The 21,255-nt window shown below is 47.3% G+C and overlaps 1 protein-coding gene across 2 annotated transcripts in view; it reads right to left on the minus strand.

Moving 5' to 3' along the window:
- HPS5 (HPS5 biogenesis of lysosomal organelles complex 2 subunit 2) overlaps positions 1 to 21,255 on the minus strand; it is a 1,306,927-nt gene that overhangs the window by 528,291 nt on the left and 757,381 nt on the right. For both annotated transcript variants that reach the window (XM_069623788.1, XM_069623787.1), the window contains exon 14: positions 3,379 to 3,528. In XM_069623788.1, the coding sequence (XP_069479889.1) occupies positions 3,379 to 3,528 (150 nt within the window). The remainder of the gene's footprint in view (positions 1 to 3,378; positions 3,529 to 21,255) is intronic.

A 21,255-nucleotide genomic window follows, 5' to 3' on the forward strand; every position in this document is an offset into this window, starting at 1 on the left:
TGAAACAGGTTTTAAAAATGGTAGTAAATTAGGCTACCTAGTCATTCAAAATTCTCTACTATACTGTTATGTATTTCACTGGACATCTGTAAGCAGCTGTATGCCATGTCCTTACTCTTTATAATTCTCATAACATTGACATGGTTTTCATTCTGGAACAATATGATGTGTGAACTGATATACTGGTATGTAACCTTTTCTGGTGTTTCATCAATCAAATTACCATATGAAATTCACTTAAGTAGAAGTCAAAAAGCTATGGTTTTAGGGCTTTGGACTGCAACTGCTGTGTCAGTAACAACTGGGAGGGGTCAGAAAGGAGAGGCGGACACAAAGTGGCAGTGTTTTCAACATCAGACAACTTTACTAAAATAAAAGGGTTAGATAAAGACCTCTCTGTCCCTATCCTAAAGAGTTTCCCTACCTAGGAAACTAAAACTAAAGGCTAGACTGTGTCTATCCGTCAAAATGATATATATTGTCCTTGTCTCCAAACATACTAATCTGACACACTAGAAATGAACAACCAAAGGTATAAGGGAAGTGTCTCTGATGTAGGTTTGGTAAAAAAGTGTTCATAAAAAGTAGATAAATCCAACAAAATACTCCTTAGATCCAGAGGGGTGTTTTCCTTCCCCTGGATGTCTCAGATGGGTGGCAAAAGTGTCTTTTTCAAACAATTGTTCCTTAAGGACGGTGAAAATGTCTCTTTCAAGCAACCACTTCTTAAGAATGGCAAACAGTGTCTCTTTCAAGCAACCACTTCTTACGGGGTTGCAGAAATGTCTTTCAAGCAAGCACTTATTTGATTCCTTACACCCGATTCAGGAAGTGTCTGTACAAACAATATGTCCTACACCACTCAGTCCTTTCTAGCGAATTCCTTAGATCATAACTCCACCCAAACACTCACCTCCCATATCACTATGCTTACTCTCTACTCTATACCAATACACAATTAGAGTGCCGCTACACTCCTAGATCTATTTCAGCCTAGCTGCTCACATACAAACATTAACCCATGAACACCTCATCATACTAATAAAATTCAGCTACATTCCATGACAAACTGGCCTAGCTGCACACATAAGCGTCCTACACGGGTCTAACACAGCCAGAAACCAGTCTTGGTGTCCACCAGCCAGACTGCAAACGTTCAACTGATAACAATATCACCACACCTATTGCTAGGATGCAGCTACCACCAGGCAATTGCATCAGCTGCACACATAATTGGTGCACCCAAACACCCTACGACGCCTTACTCTCTCAACTGACCTGGACTATGGTCGCTGAGGGCTATGATATATAGAGTGCTATAGAAATGCCAAATAACATAACATAACCTGTTTCTTCACACTGAGTTCACAAACCAGAGGGATCTTAGTCTAAATGTGATGTTCATCTAAGGTTCTCTTATAAACCTCTTTGATATTTTAACTGACCACCTGATGTATTTGACCATCGGAAATCCTCATGTGAGCTCTTTAGGTCTCTGCATCCTTCCAGCAGGTATTTTGATTTTAACAGGAAAAGGGTGTTTGTTGAATTTCACAGCTTCCACTTGCCTGTTTTCTTAACATCTTTGATTCACTTGATTTGCCATGTGTTCTACACAAATAAGAAAGTACATTTATTTCTACGACTTCAGTGGACTTCCTGGAATACTCCCCTGCCAGGAATCCTTTATTAAGTTTATCAGATCCCCTGGTATATTCTCCTGCCAGGTATCGTTCCCAGTGTCAACGTGCTTATTTAACTTCAACTTGCCTGGTGCTTGGACTGCCAGGACTTCTTTTCATCTGGTTCTTACAGATCACTTTGCATACTCTCCTGCCAGGAGTTCACAATGTGTATTCCTCTGTATACTCCAAAATGATTGCTCTGTGTACTCCTCTGCAAGGAATCCCTTTCTGGGGTCTGTAGATCCCCTGGTATGCTACTCTGGCAGGTATCCTCTCCCCAACTGCTCAACACCTGATGCGTTTTATTCACTAGGGTTTCTTTTTAATTTCACAGTCTTTCGGTATAGCACAGCTGTATCCCTTCACTGTCTATACTTTCTTGGCTTGAGGGACTACTTGTCCCAACTTTCCCCACACTGGCATCTCATATATGGAGACTTGTTCAAGTTCTGTCTTTTAACTTCTTCACTAGTATTCACTGGCCTGTGACAATGCTTACTCCAACCTTCCCCATATTGACATCTCATAAATGATGACTTGGACCCATTTTGTCATTGTATTCTACTTGGTCAGTGTTCAAAATAAGTTCTTAATGGCTTGCATGCCTGTCAGTACAACCTGGGGTCACCAACATCTCTGGGCAGAATCACTGGTGTCTGGTAGCATTCCCGGCCCGTGGCATCTTGCTGCGGTGAAGCTTTCACTCTGAGATGGCGTTTCCCGATCTGCAGACCTTCTCCCAGCTCCCCTGCCAGCTCTGCGGTCACCCGCCGGTAAGCCTGCTGCTTCTGGACACGACCACGCTCCCGGTAGCTTTGCTGTTTCTGCCGGTTCATCAGCGGTTCTCCCACAGTGCCTGCCGTGTCCTCTGTGGCCTCACGCCACACCGGTAAGTACTGTTTGCGAGAGGCAGTCTGAAAGCACCCACTTTCTCTAGCACGGTCTGCTGTGCTGTTGCCTTCACCACGTTTCTGCTTCCTTCTTCTTCCACTCTGCTTCTTTTTTTTCCTTCAATGCGGATACCATTTTTAAATGACTTGGACCTCATCACAATAACTAGCCTGCAAGTTCAGTTTAGTGTTTCCTTTGATCCACATTAACTCCTCCCTCTTTCTTGTCTCAGTACTTGAGGCTTTATGGGATTTGGAGTCCATAAGCTTTGTGGTTAACACAAAAACATCAGACAGGAGCTGTTATGTAATGAATTATGTGGATGTGAAGTATGAATGGTATTCTGCTTCGAGTGTTTTGCAAAAAAGAAAAGGGGTTTTGGGGGTATTCCACATGAGGGACTTGTATAGTGATAACAAGCCATCAACAATTTTTGAATTATGAGGTCTTCCTCTTTAGGAAGGGACGAATATTGTTTCTCTCCTGATGTGTTCACCACTTCTCCCCGACATCCGTCTCCTCCCATGTGATCCTCCCTCAGAATACCACCCCCAGGGTCATGATCAGGTAGCAGCTGCCGTCCCCTGGCCACATGGGATGAGATCTCTAGCTGTGGTTCAGTGATGACGCCACAGGATTCATCACACTGCACAATGACATGCTTAATCTTTTAAGTAACAAACAGCTTAGAGCTATAGTGAACTTGACACCTGTGGATTATTTAATTAGTCATAAACTAAAGAATCTCGGTGTGTATGTATCAAACATTAAATAGCTCTTTATAAAATTTGAATGAACTCACTCATACTCTGCCTCTTCTGGGTTTTCAGATGTGGTTACTGTGGTGTCTGTGGATTGCTCTTCATCTTTCAAGTCTTGCCTTGGTCGGGCATCTGAATTTATATGAAAAGTCCCAATCTTTTCTGTAGTTTTACGTACAAAACTTGAAACACTGAAAGGCAAATATTCAAACATTAAAATATTAAGAACAAACAGGTCTGGCTATTTAAACATATTTATTTAACCATTTTTAAAGGGACAATTTATGTACATTGCCATCAATATTTTGTTGAACATACATTCCCACAAGACAAGATATTTGTGGATGGCAAATCTGGTAACCCTTCCTGCAAGGTGATTTAATTTCAAATGCTCGTTTCATTTTCAGTTTCTAAATTCTTTACATAAATGTTTATGCTGTGCACTATTATATAGTAAACATCAATCTCATGCGATGTGATGTGATAAGCAGTGTAATCTAGAGCTGCAAGGTAGCTTTCACCTCCATTAGGTATTCCAGAAAATGTTTGGGACGTTCACTCTAAAATTGAGAAAAGCAAATGTAATGAAGTAAAACATATCTCATGACGACAAAAAATCAAGTCTACGGAGATTGATTTAATGAACAGAAACAAACAGAAAAAGATAAAATAGAAAACAATGTTACAAAGTGATTTCCTACAGAGTAATGTGGCAACACACATCGTAATCCAAAATTGTTGGGCTTATTGTAATTCAGGTGGTAACAAGGTCACAATAAGACTAAAAAATAAAGGATGTTCCAGCACATACATTTATAGAATGTTTCAACAAACACAAATGGAAAAAAGTAGTTGATGCACAATGACTAAATAAAGGACTTGTCTTTTAATCTTATTACATATATTCAATCACTTGAATATGCTAATATTATTTTTGTAACCACACCACAATAGATATGTGGCTTAGTTATTTTTCATTGACACACAGTGAATGCCACTGAAATGTGGGGTGACGGTGGCAACTGTGCTCCCCTCGTCATTACTGCAATATGGTTAAGGGCACCAGGATGGGAGGTAGGGGGTGGGGCTGGGCTGAGGGGCATGAGGCCTGGGGGATCCCCGTAGCTTCCTCCTAGATAACCTGAGCACCTCCAGAATGGCAAATGACATCAGCATACATGCTTTGACATGCTGCCACCAACAGATTTGGAAATGACAAATACATGAAACGAGATGCTGAAGACAGCTTTCGCACAGAGGCTTCACAGCACCATGTCCCAAAACAATAAACACTGCTTATTCACTTACCCAAGACTCTGAGCCAGGAGCTGGACTGGCAACCCTTGGGGACACAAACATGTAGAAGACTAATGTTCAGCCCAAGGTATACCTGGGAGATTAGTTCCCAGCAGTCTGGTGAATAGAACCAATTGTCGAGGAGCCTGTGCCACCAAAGGCTTCTGGGAGAGGGACCTCTTAGGTGTGAAGCTAACAGGTGACGCTAAAATGTTGAATGAGAGTTTGCACTAGACCAGGAACCTGCAAAAGTGACAGGACATTTGGGGTGTAACCATCGCAGGAGGAAGAGCCTCGGCCCATACTGATTGTGGCGTACTCTTCCCAGCGCTTGTGTTATGTGTGTTATGACACTGTTCTATTGTTCATGGTCTAGCTGTAGGATGCCCCTGCCTACGTGGATATGCCTTCCACAGTGTGGATACTGAGACAAAGGGTTGGTTTTTACAGCACAGGCTCAGATGTACATCCTCCAGAGTTCCAGATGCAGTCTCTTCTCGACCCAGGCCTGACAGATTGTGAGAAATGTATTTTTCTCCCAAGCCATGGAGGTTATAGTAAAATACCTAGCTACAGTGTTACAAAATTAAAACATTGACATTACTGCTTTCCATCAAAGGATCTCCATCCTGTTCTAATCAATGACTGCATTACAGAGCAAGATATAACAGTAGACTACTAAAAGCCCAAGTCTAAGCAAATCCTGGGGAGTAGGAACTGGGTGGGACCCAGTACTTCCAGGGCTTGCCCCTGCCCGTACTGATTCATGACCAGCCATAACCCCAGCCACACTCCCTGCACCTGGAACTGGACCAAACATCCTCTCAGCCTCAATACTCACAAAATATGGAGCGGACCCCAAGGATTTAAGGTCCTTCTGTACTCAATGTCATTTCGTCAATCGTCCCCAGCTGTACTCCTCAGACCAGGCCAAAGTTGTTTATTCTATTCAGTTTGGATAAGACAGCTTAGATTGGGTCACTCCAAATATAACAGTGATGACCCCATCCTTAACAGATATGATGATTTCTATTCTGCCTTCCAAGGCATGTTTAACTGACAGAATGTTACCCAGTCATTCTGTAATGAGCAGATATCTACCAGGGACGAGGAAGAGATGCCCTGTCTTATAAAGTTCAGTTTAGGGGGTTGACTGCACAGACCTGAACACAAATAGCTCACAGTCTTCCAATGAGGCCTTCAGGCTTTCACGATAAGGTCCGCTTTAGTGCTCTCATCCCTGCCTCTCTAGGCATCCCCGTTCTATGGCTTTCTGGCCCAATCATTCCCTCCTCCTCCACGTCCGCCATTAGCTTGTACCTGCCTTTTAATCTTTATCATCATGCTTCTCCTTCAACTTTTGACACTTTGCTTTGTGCCAATTTCTTCACACAACTCAGGCTCCCTCTTGCATCTTCTGTCAGTCTCCTCCTCCTGCAGCTGCCCCAGAATCTCTCCTCCAGCTCCATGTCTTAGTTTACCCCAGACTTCTGGCTCTTCCTCCTCTATCTCTCGGGAGGATAGCTCGGGGGCAACATGCTCGCCTTGGAAGCAAGATGATACGGAGCAACACAGCTTCGATCCCCGGGTCCGCGCTTAGAAACCTCTGGGTATTAAGCGCGTTATAAATAACCAATTAAAATTAAATAAAATTATCGTCCTATCCCCTGCTCCAGCTCCTTTGGCACTCATCATAAGCTTCTTCCCTGGACTTCAACAGCCTACTGCCACATGTCCTTCCTTTTGTAGAATCTTGAGCCTGCCTTCCAGCCTTTTTTTTGCCTAAGGTGTTGCTCCCTATGTAAATGATATGTAGATGGATTGATGGACCCCACCCCTGCGGATGGATTGCAGTTCTGATGTGCATGGATGGTGGGAGCAATTCTTCGAGGATGTCCCTTTTTCCCCTAGGAGGAGCCCCTTCTCATGGAACCAGCAACGACTATCCCAGGAGAATGCAGTGTTCTAACAATACCCCACCATCCCACACACACACCTACTCTATCTATTTCACCTCAATACCAGACTCTTCTATGTATGTTTGTAGGGTTAAGAACTCCGTCCCCTTTAAAATCACTGGGACAAGGAAGAATAAGAACTACCTATATAGAGCCTCATTACCACGTACTGAGACAAAGAAGTACTCCATTGCCTCCCAGGAGAACAAGCAGTTTAAAAGTGCTGGAACGAGGTGGAGGGACGAAGCCATGAAGAGTACTCCTAAGAACCATAATGAGCAGTCTAGTTGTTGTCGGCCGCTCATTGGTCAATGGAGGGTAGAAAAGGAAGAGAGAATCAGGAAGCAGTTGTCTATTCCTCCCTAGAGGAGCTGCAGGAGCCAGCATGGTGCAGGAAGGTGGAAGGAAGCAGACCAGGATGCCAAGAGGGGAGCTGAAAGGACCAGGGCCAGTCCAGAGTGGAACGACCAGAAGGCGAGCTGGCAGGAAGCAGCTCCCGTAGTTCCTGAAGTCTGAGAAGCGCATGACGCAAAGGCAGCGCTGCCCAGAGGAAGGATGAAACTGCTGTGTTTTGCGGGCAAACCAGAGCCCATGGCAAGGCTACTAGAGGTAGGGGGATTACTCCGCTGATGGGAAATGTTAGGCAGAAACCTGTGCAGTTCCCTCTGGGACCACTGCAAAAGATTTAGGACTACAGGTGTTTGGCAGTAAACCCACTTGGTAGCAGTCTGTACCACACAGATTCACTTGGTAGCTGTGGCTGAGCAGTTAGACTCCCTCAAGAAGAGTTAGGCAGAATACAGAGTATTCACAATAGGTCAAACGAACATAGTAGAACAAGTAAACACTGACCAGAGCTTGGTGTAAAAGAGATATAATTATTTATTTAAAACCACATCTAGTAAAACACACAGGAACTAATGTTAAGCAGTTCAAAAACACAGTCACTAAAAGATATACACTCCCTTAAAAGAATATTAGACAATTCTTAAGTAAAGCCCCACTTATTTTCAGACAGCGGTGAGCGCTTAACGGAGATGGCACTCTAATAATTCGTTTTAAAAAGGGAGTGAAAAGCAGATATAAATTGAAACAGATCCCGACACTTTTACAAGAACACAACAAGAGAGGAAGGCAAAGTAAAACCGTGAAGTTAGAGTTCAGAAGGCCGGATCCGCTTTAAGAGGATCAGAACGAAAGGTGTCCAAGGTCACGCGGTTGCAGTGCACAAAGGTCTTGAAAGGGGTCAAAAAGAGTTGGACCAAAGAAAGGGACCAGTTAGATGGTCAAGGCAGCCAGCCCAGTCCAGAAGGTTAAGGGATTATTATTACCTTGTAGCAATCTTTAGAAAGGGAGGCCTGGCGGACACGGTACCTTAAAGTGGTGCGAATACTCCAGCGGGGGCAGTTGTTCCTGGCAGCGGATGCAAGTTGGTGCTTCGTCCGGGGGCAGAGAGGATCTCGTCGGGTAGGAAGACAGGAGTCCGTTGCACTGCCTGGGAAAAAAACAGCCACGGAGTTCTCAGGTAAAAGGAGCAGTCCTTTGATTCGCGGTCCAGTGGTAAGTGGCTATCCGGTTGCCGGGGTGCTTGGCACGGGCAATTCGACCACAAGACGTCCTGGGATGCGAGGAAAAGAAGGTAAACTGGTTGTGCCCATCAGTCAGGGGAAGAAGCCTCTCCAGCCGGGAGATCTTCTCTGTCGTCGGGAAGTGGCGAGTCGTTTCCGCAGGGCTCCACCGGTGGTGTCGTCGTGGTAGGTCGGCTCAGCTTCTCCCTCGTCGGATTCTCAGGTCCTGTGGCGACTTCTGAAGTTCCATTCCCCAAAGCCCTGCTTTTATGCAGCACACCCCCATTCACTCAGCCTAGCTGTCAATCAAACATGCTAAGTGGTGAGCCGGCCAGCTTAGTTGGTAGCCTCGAACAATGGGAAAATCCCATAGGGATATATTCGCGGTTGAATATAAAAAGTAGTATCCACTGCCACCAGTCAAAACTTGATCAGGGGGGACAGAGACGTGCCTTCTCGACTAACAGACCCCGGCAATCGAATTGCCCTGACCAGTACGTCCACAATATGATGGTTTGTACCGGTTTCTGTTAATAATTTGGGACTAGTAAAGCCAATGGTGACTTTACATGCCCTGGGAGACAGTAGTCAGTCCCAGGTTATGGAGTCTATGGTGGGGTGTCACTATGACACCCCTGTGTCACTGCACGGAGGGTGCTGTGTAACACACATAGTAAAAACACATGAGACCCTATGAGGTAAAGGACCCCATAGCCCATACAACACATACACAGTCAAAGGAACACCATAAATCATGTCCAAGAGTGGGAGAAAAAGAGCCTCACTCTTGGCAGGAGAAAAAAAACAAACTCCAGAAATCCAGCAAAGCTGCTGGGGGACTCACTACGTTAGGAAATTCAGCCTAAAGAGAGAATTCTCCCCAACAGGAAACTAAGAAAGTTTGACTGAGATTCCAGAAAGACTGAGATTCTCCTCATCGGCATACCCACTGCCTCCTTTCCTGTCGCTCTCTGGCCGGCCTCTCTTGGCCCTCTTCCTGCTCCCACCTGCGAGGCTAAAAACCTCAGGTTCATCTTCAACTCCACACTCTCCTTCACTCCTCACATATCTGACCTCTCTAAGAAGTCACACTACCAGCTGCACCTACTCAGAGGTATTCTTCTTGTCCTCACCTTCCCCCAGAAGCTCACTGTCTCCAAAGCTCTGGTTCTCTCTAGGCTGGACTATTGCAACAGCCTCTTTCTAAATCTGCCCGTCTCTACTCTCCGCCCTCTGCAACTCACCCAGAACAGGACTGCGAGACTTGTCCTTGGCCTCAAGCCCAGGGATCGTATCTCTCCAGAACTGAAATCTCTGCACTGGCTCCCAGTGGCTGCGAGGATTAAGTTCAAAACCCTCTGCATTGTCCACAAAGCCTTCTGGGACCGCAATACCTTCAACTCTCTCTTCCTAAATATCTTCCTTCTCCAACTCTTCGCTCATCCGCCTCCAACTCCCTCCGAGTCAGTCGCTTCTCCAAGCAATGAGTTGGTGGTAGATCCCTTTCTTCGGCTGCTGCCTCCCTCTGGAACAGCCTCCCTGCCTCCCTGAAACTTGAGGAGAACCATCTCTGGTTCCGGAAGCACCTCAAAACCGCTCTCTTTGCTTCTGCTTTTTCTCCTCCTCTCCCCTGCTGACCTCCTGTCTGAAACTGAAACTGCACCGGTTACCTGGTCACCCTCTGATCGCGGGCCCAGGTCCCTCCCCACCAGTCTCACACACCTTCCCTGCCTGCCTGGCTGGCAACCCCCGCACTTGGGGACTGTTTCTGTATCCCTACAGTCCCACTACCAGCCCTTGACACCTAATTTCTGCACTTACCTTTGCACTTGCCCCCAACGGGCCATTACTTCTACTTATTGTAATTATTCTATTCCCATGTACTGCACTCTCCCTTCCCCGTCCCCCGCACCTTTCCCTTCCCCGTCCCCTGCACCTTTCCCTTCCCCTATCCCATGCACTTGTACGCTCTGAATGACACTTGGCCTTGTAGGATCAAGTTCTGTCCTCCCTTCGTTCCCCCTCCCTTGCCTCGTCGCACCTTGTAACACGTGTGTATAGGTGTGTTGTAAATGCCTTATCATAACATATCAAAAAGTACATTCAGCATCTTCACAGTCGCAGTACCTGGCAGGATAGTGAACTGTCCCGCAAAGAGAAGCTTAAGGGTCTGGGATCCACCAAACAAAAGCAACATGGTGTTACGCTCACCTGGTATCCACGGGGACGCCACCCAGTCCTGGTTGGATGATTTGCACTCTCGAACCCTCTCCCAGTCTCTTGGTAAGGCCTCTGGTTAAAGATGGGTCTGCAATATAGGAGAGCTGGATTCAATACCAGATTGTCTTTATGTTTTCCCACCTACCTTGGCTTCAACCCCTTCCTCCCCCTTGGGCCTTCTCCTCAACTTAATATTGTAAAAGGTGGATTCTCCGTCCTGCTCCTCGTGGCAGGGGCGCGTAGATGTGAGGGGCAAGCAGCGACCAAGTTACTTCACTGGTGTAAGCCCCCCTGTGGGAATCCAGGCCTGCTGCGACTCCGTAGGTTTGCTGCTTTACAGTCTTTATATGCAGTTTTTATGTTCCTCTTAGTTCAAATAATAATGTCTTGCTTCTTTCCTTTTAGGTATGGAAAGGTATTTTGGTGTTGTCATGCAGTTTGAAGATGAGCATGGGCTGGTAGGCGAAAGCGCGGTGTGCGTGATGCTGTCCGGTGAGTAATGCGCGATGCGCGGCGCTGTTTCGCCTTTTATGTTGCTAACCTGTGTCTTTTCTCTCCTTGCAGGTTGCGATGTTCCTCGCCGAGCACCGTAATGTTCCAGCAATGATACTGGTTCTCCTCTTTCCAGGTTATGGTATTCCAGGATGCATGCAGTGCCGGATGATGGAGTCCGTACCTTCAGGTGAGTGGAACTGACGTCCGCGATGGATTTAAGACAGGATACTGTTCCAGGTAAGTTTCCTAGTGTTCATTCTCTCTCTGCAGGTCCTTGGTTTCAGGTAAGCTGGCATCAATGAACTGGACACGGTGAGCGTTACGCTGCCCACAGCAGAATAACGCAAAGCATGTTCTGCTGTTTGGGTGCGGTTTAAATAGTCTCAGGTAAGTAGTCCAGGTAAAATAGTCCCAGGCCTGCCACACCCAAAGTAGTCCAGGTAAAGTAGTCCCAGGCTTGCCACACCCAAAAGACTAGACCGCATATCACAGTTCCTTGCAACTGAGCTATGTGTGTGCCTCCATGTTGGCTGAACCCCCCCCCACCCCAAGTTAAATAGTCCTAAGTAAATAGTCCCATTCTAATGTTGGTCTTCATGATGGTTATGAGCCTGGCGCCAAAGACGCCAGGAATGACTCCAAGAGAGTCTTGGATGAGGTTTTAAGGCCTTTGACCTTTCCCTAACTGGAAGACTGACTTGCCAGTGAGGGCCAGGGGCAAGGGTCATGGCACATGGGTCAACTTCCTCGTGGCGGTACTTGGGAGGAAAGGGCCCAAGTATCCGAATGCAAAGAAGAGGAGGGGGACCCACTACACAAGAACCACACGAGTCATCTTCCTTGTGGTGGTACTTGGGATAAAAGGGCTCCCAAGTACCCAAACACAAAGAAGGTAGGTCTGGGACCCACTCCAATTAGATGAAGGGAAACCAGAGAGCAATTTACTAATGACCATACTTGGGCGGGAAGTGAACTACGTTAGCCCAAGCAGAAAGAGAGAGAAGCAGAGCTCTCGGGCCTACAAGAGACTTTTCCTAAAGATCATACTTGGCAGGGAAATGAACCAAGTTGACCCGAGCAGAAAGGGAGAGGAGCAGAGGTCGGGGACCTACAAGACATTTTAAAATTGGGAAGGAAATTCCAGGGGAAGGGAGTCATTCCCCAAGCATTGAGAACTGTGTTAAGAAGCTGGATGCTTGGAATTGTGTTAAGAAGCCTGATGTTTTGAATTGCATTAAGAAACCAGATGTTGTGAACTGCTAAGAGAAGCCTGAGAAAGACCAGGGTAAGGAAGACATTCCCCCACCTTTGTTGAACTGCCAAGACAATCCTGAGTCAAGAAGATCACCAGTTTCTTTAGTTTAGCTTCAAGTGTAAGGGACAGAAATAGGTTTATGACACAAGATGGGGGACTATTTACTTTTGACTGACATCCTGACGGTCCTTAGTGTTTGGTTTGAGACATGGAAACCCCTCTTAGTAATAGGGCTAGGTAGTGAACATATATCTTAAAGTGAACTATATAAATGTAGTTCAATTGGCCTTCTCCTTAGAAGAAAGTGTGCAAGACAAAATAGCATTGGACTTTAAAAAAAAGTAATGAACACCAGAAAAATAATGTGAAGAAATGTTCCAATAAATATGCTGGCAACGTCTAAAAATGGTGCTCACGTTTCAAACCTGTTGTGAAATATCCCAGTGAAAACAAAATCCCAATACAAAACAAGTGCTTGTGGTCTTGTAGGTAAGCATCTGCACTGGGAACATGACAACCTGAGTGAAATCCTATTGGCCAAATAATTGAGAAAGCTTGTCAAACTCAGGAAAACCCAAGGGGTTGCGTCCTCCCTCTGAAAGAAAGTTACACTATCCACCCACATGTGTTCTTTACTTGTGCCCTGAAAAGCAGCCACAATCAGGTGCAAATAACTGCACCAGTTGTGAGAAACCTGAGGGTATCCTCAACCTACTCCCATTGGATCCTCTTCTCAGGTGGCCAGGGAAAGGCCATCGCTTTTGGATCCTGACCCTCAGGGTGGGGATGCGAGGGAGCATCGACTGGGTGGAAGGTCCTTGGTGATTGGGGAGAGGATGTCCGCAGGTGATACATGGCACCCCCTTTCTTCTTGTGAGAGCCAACCTTACCCTCCCCCTGCCTTTATAGGCTGTTGCCAATCACTTCTCTTCATTTCCCCTCGCTCCTACCACTTTAGTACTGTGACGAGGAAGAGGCAACGAGGAGTGGTGCACACTAACATGTCATTTCACCATTCTAGTACTGAGACAAGGAAGGGGCCTACAAACCCTTGTGAGGGTCAGGCATGCCCAGAATACTCTATTACTTACCTGTAACTGTTGTTCTCCAGCATGGGTCTGGCATGGATTAACATGCTCATGAATATTCCCTGTCAGGCTGGGAATCCTCGGTAAAATAAAAAAGTTTCAATCTAAAACTGCATTTCCCCTCTAAACCATAATCACTATCCTCTGGGTCATACTGCCCCCATCCAATGTCAGTCCTCTCCCTAAGCTCCACCCCTGGCGACCATCTTCATATTTGGTAAGCACGTAAAGTGGCAGTATGAACCAAGAAGAGCCACAGAGGGGAAGGAGGGAGGATACGCAATGTGAATCCAAGCCAGACCCATGCTGGAGAACAGTAGTTACGGTTAAGTAACTTAAATCTTCCCCAGCAGTGGGTTTGGCATGGATTCACATGCTCATGAATAACGATTGCACATCAGTACATATACACATCCACGGGAGTTGGCAAGACTCAGCAGAGACAATAACACACTCATCGACTCACCTCAAGTGAACAGGTTGCGTAGCACCACTCTGGACTACTCCCTGGAATCCCTGTCAACGCAGTGGAACCTCATGAAGGTGTGCATGGACCTCCACGTAGCATCCCTGCAAATGTCGAGCAGGGGCACACCTGAGAGGAATGCTGTTGTTGCTGCAATGGCTCTGGTGGAGTGGGCTCTTGGTTGGTCTGGCAGTGGCCTGTTCGCCAGTCCATGACAGTGGATGATACAGCTGTAGAGCCACCTAAAGATAGAAACCTTCAATAAGGCTTTACTGTGATAAACAGGTCCAGTTGACCAACAACTGAGAAGTCTTGCAAAAATTATTTGTACATGCCACGTAGAACTTCAGGGCACAAGCAACGTCCAGCGAATGCAACGCCCTCTGCGCTGACAATGACAGATTGGGGAAGAAGACAGGTAACACCAAATGTTTGTTGAGGTGGAATTCCAATGGTACCTTTGGCATAAAGGTGGGGTGTGTACGCAGTACCATGTTTGAAGCGTGTAAAGACAAGTAAAGCTGCTTGCATGACAGGGCCTGGATCTCTCAGACCCTACTGGCCGAGGTGATAGCCACGAGGAAAACTGTCTTTCACTAGCGGAACTTGACCGGGACTTGATGCAAGGTTCAAAAGGAGCTCCCATGAGCTTAGTCAGTACTACATTGAGTTCCCAAGCCGGGGCTGAGCCTTCACCGGCGGAAAAGTACTGAAGAGCATCTTGTGGAAATCCTTGACAAGACTGTGCAACCACACAGGGGGTCTACCCAGAGACCTGGTGTACCGGGATATGGCAGCGAGGTGCACCTTGATAGAGGCATGTGGCAATCTCACCTTGGCCAAGGATAGCAAATAGGGAAGACGTTCAGGGGGCATGACCCGCAGAGGGGTAATCTTCTGAGTCCGGCACCACACAGAGAAGCGCTTCCATTTATGGCCGTAGCATTTTAATGTTGACAAGGCTCTGACCAGGATCTCCTTACATTCCGCTGAGAGAGCATAACCCCCAAACTCTAGTGCTGCAGGCGCCATGCCCTCAGGTTCAGCGACCACGGGTCGTGGTGCAGAATTGCCCCTCCCTCTCTGGTGAGAAGGTGCTGGAACAGCTGGAGCATGGTGGACGGGGCCACTGCCAGAAGCAGCAGGTCTGGATACCAGATCTGCATCAGCCAAGTTGGAGCAAAATGTATTATCTTGATCACACTTAGCATGAGTGGAAACGGAGGAAAAGCATACAGGAACCGTCCCTCCCATGGGAACAAGAACACATCCCCCATGCTCCTCGGCTGAAGGAACCTGCTGGCGAACTTCTGGCACTTGGCGGTCGCCGCTATCGCAAAGAGATCAATCTTGCTCCATCTGTCGAACAGAAGGTTCAGCTGGTCCTGGCGAATCTCCCATTTGTGGCAGGAACACAACTCCCTGCTGAACGAGTCCGCAATGATGTTCTTGACGCCCGCCAGGTGAAAAGGGGCAGGGAACATGCCCTGCCGAATGGCCCAGAGCCACAGATTCTGGGCTTCCTTGGAGCGTGCCGGTGAGCAGGTCCCTCCTTGCTTCCGGATGTAAAACATGGTGGTGGTGTTGGTGGTTTGTGACGATACTCACCACCTTGCCCTTCAACAACAGCAGAAAAGAACTGAGGGCCACCTGGTCCTGGCGAAGCTCCCATTTGTGGCAGGAACGCAACTCCCTGCTGAACGAGTCTGCAATGGTGTTCTTGATGCCCGCCAGGTGAAAAGGGGCAAGGAACATGCCCTGCCGAATGGCCCAGAGCGACAGATCCTGGGCTTCCTTGGAGCGTGCCGGTGAGCAGGTCCCCCCTTGCTTCCGGATGTAAAACATGGTATTGGTGGTTTGTGAAGATACTCACCACCTTGACCTTCAACAACGGCAGAAAAGACTTGAGGACCCAGAATATGGGCTGAAGTTCCAGGACGTTGATGGGGAGGCCCTTCTCCTCCAGTTGTCGGAGGCCTCTGCCGTGCATCTGTCCAGTGCGGGCTCCCGATCCTTCTAGAGAGGCATCCATTGTGACCGTTTCCTTGTAAGGCGGAACTTGAAATGGAGTCCCCTGGAGAAGATAGTCTTGCACCCCACCACTGTATCACCCGACAGAACTCCTTGTTGAGGAATATCTTGTCCGCAAAGGTCCCCGATAGTTGCATCCACCTTGCACCCAGGAACTCCTGGAGAGGTCTCATGTGAAGTCTGCAGAGGCGGACGAGGCCGATGCAGGTGGACATCATGCCCAGCAGCGACTTGATGGACCGCACCATCACCGTCTGTGCCCAAGACGAGCGCTGCACTTTGCCTTGTATGGCTCTCACCTTCTCCTCCGAGGGAGATACCAAACAAGTCACTGTGTTGAGTTGGGCACCTAGGAACAGTGGGTACTGAGATGGCGTCAAGCAGGACTCCGTCAGCAGACGTACGGGCTTTGATGTGTGTTCGCTTGCCAAAGTGTGTGAGCGGGAACGCACCAGCCAGTGGTCCAGATAAGTGTAAACGTGGATGTTAATGTTAAAGGATATTTGTACCGGGAACTATCACCATCGGAGTGGTCCCCTGGCACTCTTGCAGGTCTGAAACAAAAGGGGGTAGGTTAGGGCATGTTAGTAGGACAAAGTTTAGAGAGGAGCAAGGGAGCTGTGATGTACTGTTGGCAGCTTCAGTTCGGTTAACACCATTTGCTGAGCTTTTTGGTGTGGTATACGGTCCGAGCCCATCGTGTTGCTGTTGTGTGAGGGTCTGTGTGGTGTGTTTGTTGTTGCAGTGCGATGAAGTGCGTGCGGGTTGCTGTGCTGTGCTTTAAGAGGAGTGGTTGTGTTTAGTTAGGGTGTGAGGTGTGTCAAGGGGGGTGAGGTTTTTAGAAGTTCTTGTAGGGTTGGTTATTAGCACTGGTGTCCCGAGAAATACACACTTCTTTTGTGTGTCTTTCGGGAATTAGACAAGGTTGTCTCCCTTTCAGTGATCTAGTTTCAGCATGATAAGGCTGTCTCTCATATGTCTTTCATTATATTAAGTTAGTTTGTCTCTTCATTTCTATCTTTTTTTTTCTGACAGCCCCTACATCCCATTCTGTGGTTGGTGCAAACTGGTCCTCTTAGATCCATATACTTACGACCTACGCCTGTACTCAAGGCCCTGTCTGAGTTAGGCAATCGGAGATGAGAGAGGTAGAGGAGGTGGCCGAGGGCAGCTAGAAAATGAGTTGAGCGTCATCCACGTAGCACTGGAGGTTCGAGCAGGAAATGGCAATACAGCGGGCGAGGGTTGCCAAGTATTGGTTGAAAAGCCAGGACGAGAGGTTAGACCCCAGGGGAACACCACAGGTGGAGAGGAAGATAGATGATAGGAAGGACACAAGTTGGACCTGGGAGGGTGGATCAGAGAGGAAAGAGATCAGCCAGGCCAGAGCCTGATCAGGATCGGCTGTGGGTTTCTTGAGAAGAGTGGAGGGAAAGGAACTTGAGGCAACAGAGTGGTTGCAGAAATCGGCAAAGGCCAGAGCAAAGGTATGAATGTGGTCCCTGATAGTTTTAGAGGAACAGGGATGTACCTGTTTTGATGAGGCTTTCATAGATCGGACTTGTCTAGCGACCTCATCAGAGGAGAAAAGAGGAAAGGATGAGAAGGAGGGAGGGGGGGTGGCTGGAGGAGGGTCAGCGAGTACAGACGGAGAGGGTAGAGGAGGGGGAGTGGAGGAGAGGGTGCACAAGATGTCCTGGGGTTTTGAGATAAAGTGAGAGGCAAGGGCATTGCAAAGAGCCTGAGAGGCAAGAGGAAGGGTAGAGACTGCAGCAGGGTTGGCCAGCTCCTTGCAGATTTTAAAGAGTTCAGCCGAGTTGTTAGATGCCGCAGAGACACAGGCTTGAATGTGGACTCTCTTCTTGGTACGGACAAAGAGTCGGTATTGCCTTTGGAGTAGGCGACAGGCCAGTTTGTCAGAGGATGAACAGGAATCCCACATTTTCTCTCAGCCGCTCTACACTTACGTGTAAGTATAGCTAGGTCGGAGTCATAACAGGAATTGCACTTGGCTATGGACTTCAGGCGGATCCTCTTGACAGGGGCATGAGCATCAAGAGTATCAGAAATAGAAGAGTAGAGAAGTGACAGGGCTGTGTCAGGGTGTGAGTCAGCCAGAGGATGAGGGGGGAGGGAGAAGGTGGCAGAGAAAGCCTTGGTTGACACGCTTCATGGGCTGGATGTCCAAGAAGGCAGGTGGCAGTGTTGGGGTAGGCTTGGCTTGGGGGGGAGAGAGAGAGAGAGAGAGAGAGAGAGATGAGACAAGAGGAGGCAGTGGTCACTCCAAGAGAGGGGAGTGGACAGAGGGATAGAGAGGGGAGGCCAGAGGAGAAATGTGTGTCCTGCAGAGTATGTTGGGCTAGAGGGGAGGATAGAGAGGGAATTGCAGAGCTCACGAAAGAGCAAAGCTGAGGGACAGGGAGAACGAAGGTGGATGTAGGTGTTGTTCTCTTGGGTCTTGGATATAATCATGATTTCTGTCTTTCCTAGGTTGATTTTTATGTTGGCTTTCATCCAGTCATAGATTTCTTTAAGACATTCTCCTAGAATTGAGTGATCTGCTTGTGTATCTTCGATTTTTTTGTAGATGATTTAAGTGTCGTCTGCTTAGTTGTAGCATGAAAAGTTGTATTTTTTGGAAAATCTTGATTAGCGGATGTTAGGCAGAATCCTGTGCAGTGCCCTTAGGGACCACTACACACAATTAAGACTACAGGTGGTGATACAAGTTTTACCTTTGGTACAAGCCTGTACTACTACGTCATAGTGGTAGCAGTGGCGGAGCAGCTAGGCCTATCAAGAGTATATGAGCAGTAGCAGAGATTACACAAAGGGACCACAATTACTGTGACTGAAGCAAACACTGACTCAAGGTTTCAGGTAGAAAAATATAAGTACATTTATTTTTAAACCATTCGTTATAAACACAACACTTCTATGAAACTTCAATAAAAACCACACGTTAAATATACTACAACTAACCAATTCACTTTGTACAGTAAGTCTCAAGGTAAGTACCCTGTGTTGGAATGAACCGGTGTTAGGCACAAATCACTTTTTGACAGTTCGGTCTACTAAACAAACGCGTATCCGTGACATGAAATGCTACCGGGGCAAAAACACACTTAGCACCTGAGATACCCAGAGGGAATTGGAGGCAAAAATCACAGGCAATATTTTGGTTAGGCAGTCAGAATCAAGAAACACTCAGACAGGAGTTCAAAAGTCAAAGGGCCGGAGCCAGGTTCGAAAGACACCGGGGCCAGTTGCCGAAGATCACACGGTCAGACAGTTCACGATGCAACGCAGCCAAAAGTACTTCGATATTGTCAATGTTCGGAAGCAAAAGTTATAAGAAGGAGGGAAGACAAGGGCAAGCCTTGAAAATGAAGAAAAGGGATTCACCCAGTTTCCTCAACAGAACACAGTACCTTGTTCCAATGGTGCAGCTGGTGCCCGGGCAGTTGTGCCTGTTGGTTTCCCGCAGACCCACGATTCCTGGAGCTTCGTCGAGAAGGAAGGACGTCTGAAGGGGGTCTGCACCACACAGGGATGAGGCCGGCAGCAGCGACACGGAATAAAAGGTGCGCTCCTTTAAAACAGGAGAGGCTCTTCAGGTGGCTATCCGGACCACTACAGCAGTGTGCAGTGATTACGACCACGGAAGAGGATCCTCTGGCTGAAGAAGATGAGATGGTTATCCCCACCAAGCTCAAGGGAAGAAGACTCCGGACTGGATCTTCTCTGAGTCGTTGAAGGGCAGATAGCTCAGGACTACAGCAGGGCTTCACCGGGATGGGGTAGTTGCAGCAGCCGTCGTTCTCTCCACTTCTCTTCGGTTCCTTGTAGGTCCAGTGGCGACTCTCTGACTTCTAGCCCAAGAGACCTGCCTTTTATGCGAAAAAAACCCCATTCACGCAGCCTGGCTGTCAATCACCCAGCAGGGGGGTTGTCCAGCCCGGACAACTACCCTGGCCAATCATGACAAAGTGTGACTTGGGTTTCCTAGGATACCCTGTGCAGGGGGTGACTACACCCCTCCCTTACATTCAGCCCACCTAGACACCCAGGCGCCTTGAGGAGGGCTTCTGAGCAGAAACCCGCCAAAAGACAGTGAACAAAGAAGGCGAACCTGGTTTGCCGCGCAAAGTAAAACATAAGAAGGACTTTAACAAAAAGAAATGGCGAATAAACCCAACCGGAGCCAAAAGAAAGACGATTTGGTCAAGCGGGTTTATGGTCGAGGCTAATATAATAGCCAAGAACAGTACCACGTTTATCTAATATAATCGCGGTAGAAAAGTTAGGGTAGATACAACTGCCACCAGCCAAGTCTAAATGTTAAAAGAGCTAAACAATGCTCTAGGAGGTACAGATAAAAAGGGATACGAGTTAACCCTTTCCAGTACTCCATGGAAGATGGGGTGTACTGGATCTGTGGTAGATTTGACTAAGTAAAGTTCTGGGGGACAGTAGTCACCTCAGAAAGGGAGTTGAGGGAAGTCTCAAAGACAACCCTGTGCCACGGCACTGAAGGTGCTGTGTGACACACACAAAGAAGGGGGCTACTGAAGTGGTGTACTTCAGAGTCCACACTCACAAAAACAGATGGAAACACATAGCAAAGCACAGGTAAGAGTGGGGGAAAAGCTCTCACTCTTACCAAGTGGAAAAAATAAACTCCAGAAGTCCAGCAAAGCTGCTGGGGGACTCACTAGGTGAGGAAGTTACCCATAAATGAGAATTCTCCCTAACAGCGGAGTCTGGTAGATGTTGAAGTACAGTGGTGATAGTGAGGATCCTTGTGGTACTCCACAGCCGTTAACTCGTTGAGTAGATTTGAAGGGTTTTATCCATACTGTTTCTGTTCTGTTTGCTAGGAATAATTTAATCCATAGTAGTGCTGTGTCCGTTATACCTATATTTTCAAATCTTTTGATCAGGGTGTCATGGCTTACTGTGTCGAAAGCTGCCAATAGGTCGAGCAGAATCAGGGCCGAGGTTGTGTTGGAGTCAGCGTTTGTTTTTAGGTCGTCCCAGATGTTCTTCTTGCAGGTCTGAAGCCGACTCGTGATTGGTCTAGCAACTGGTGTTTTTCTACGTGTTGTTCGGTTAGTATGTATTCGTAGGTTTCTAGGAGTTTTGCCATGTAGGGAATGTTTGAAATCGGCCTGTAGTTGGAGAGGTCTTCCATGTCACCACTTTTGTTCTTAAGAAGAGGTTTAATATATGCTGATTTGAAGGATCGTGGTACGATCCGTGTCCTAAGCGACAGATTCAGGAGATTTCTGTAGCATTCAGTGGCATTCTTTGTGTGAGGATTGATTTGTAAATGTCTGGGGGGCAGGGATCCATGGGCAATCCTGCTTTCTTACTTTGTTTTGCTTAGTAGTGGGGTGAACCATTTTGCCATTGCTCTTTTTCTTGAGGGAGGAAACATTTTTTCCGGGGAGATGTTTGTATCCGCAATCCATTTGTGTAGTAGGTCCATTTTCCCGTCTAGGCCTGCCTTCTCCAGTTCTGCCGTGGAAGGTTTGGTCA

This window comes from Ambystoma mexicanum, chromosome 11, assembly GCF_040938575.1.
Source record: "Ambystoma mexicanum isolate Mex_15411 chromosome 11, UKY_AmexF1_1, whole genome shotgun sequence".
NCBI lineage: Eukaryota > Metazoa > Chordata > Amphibia > Caudata > Ambystomatidae > Ambystoma > Ambystoma mexicanum.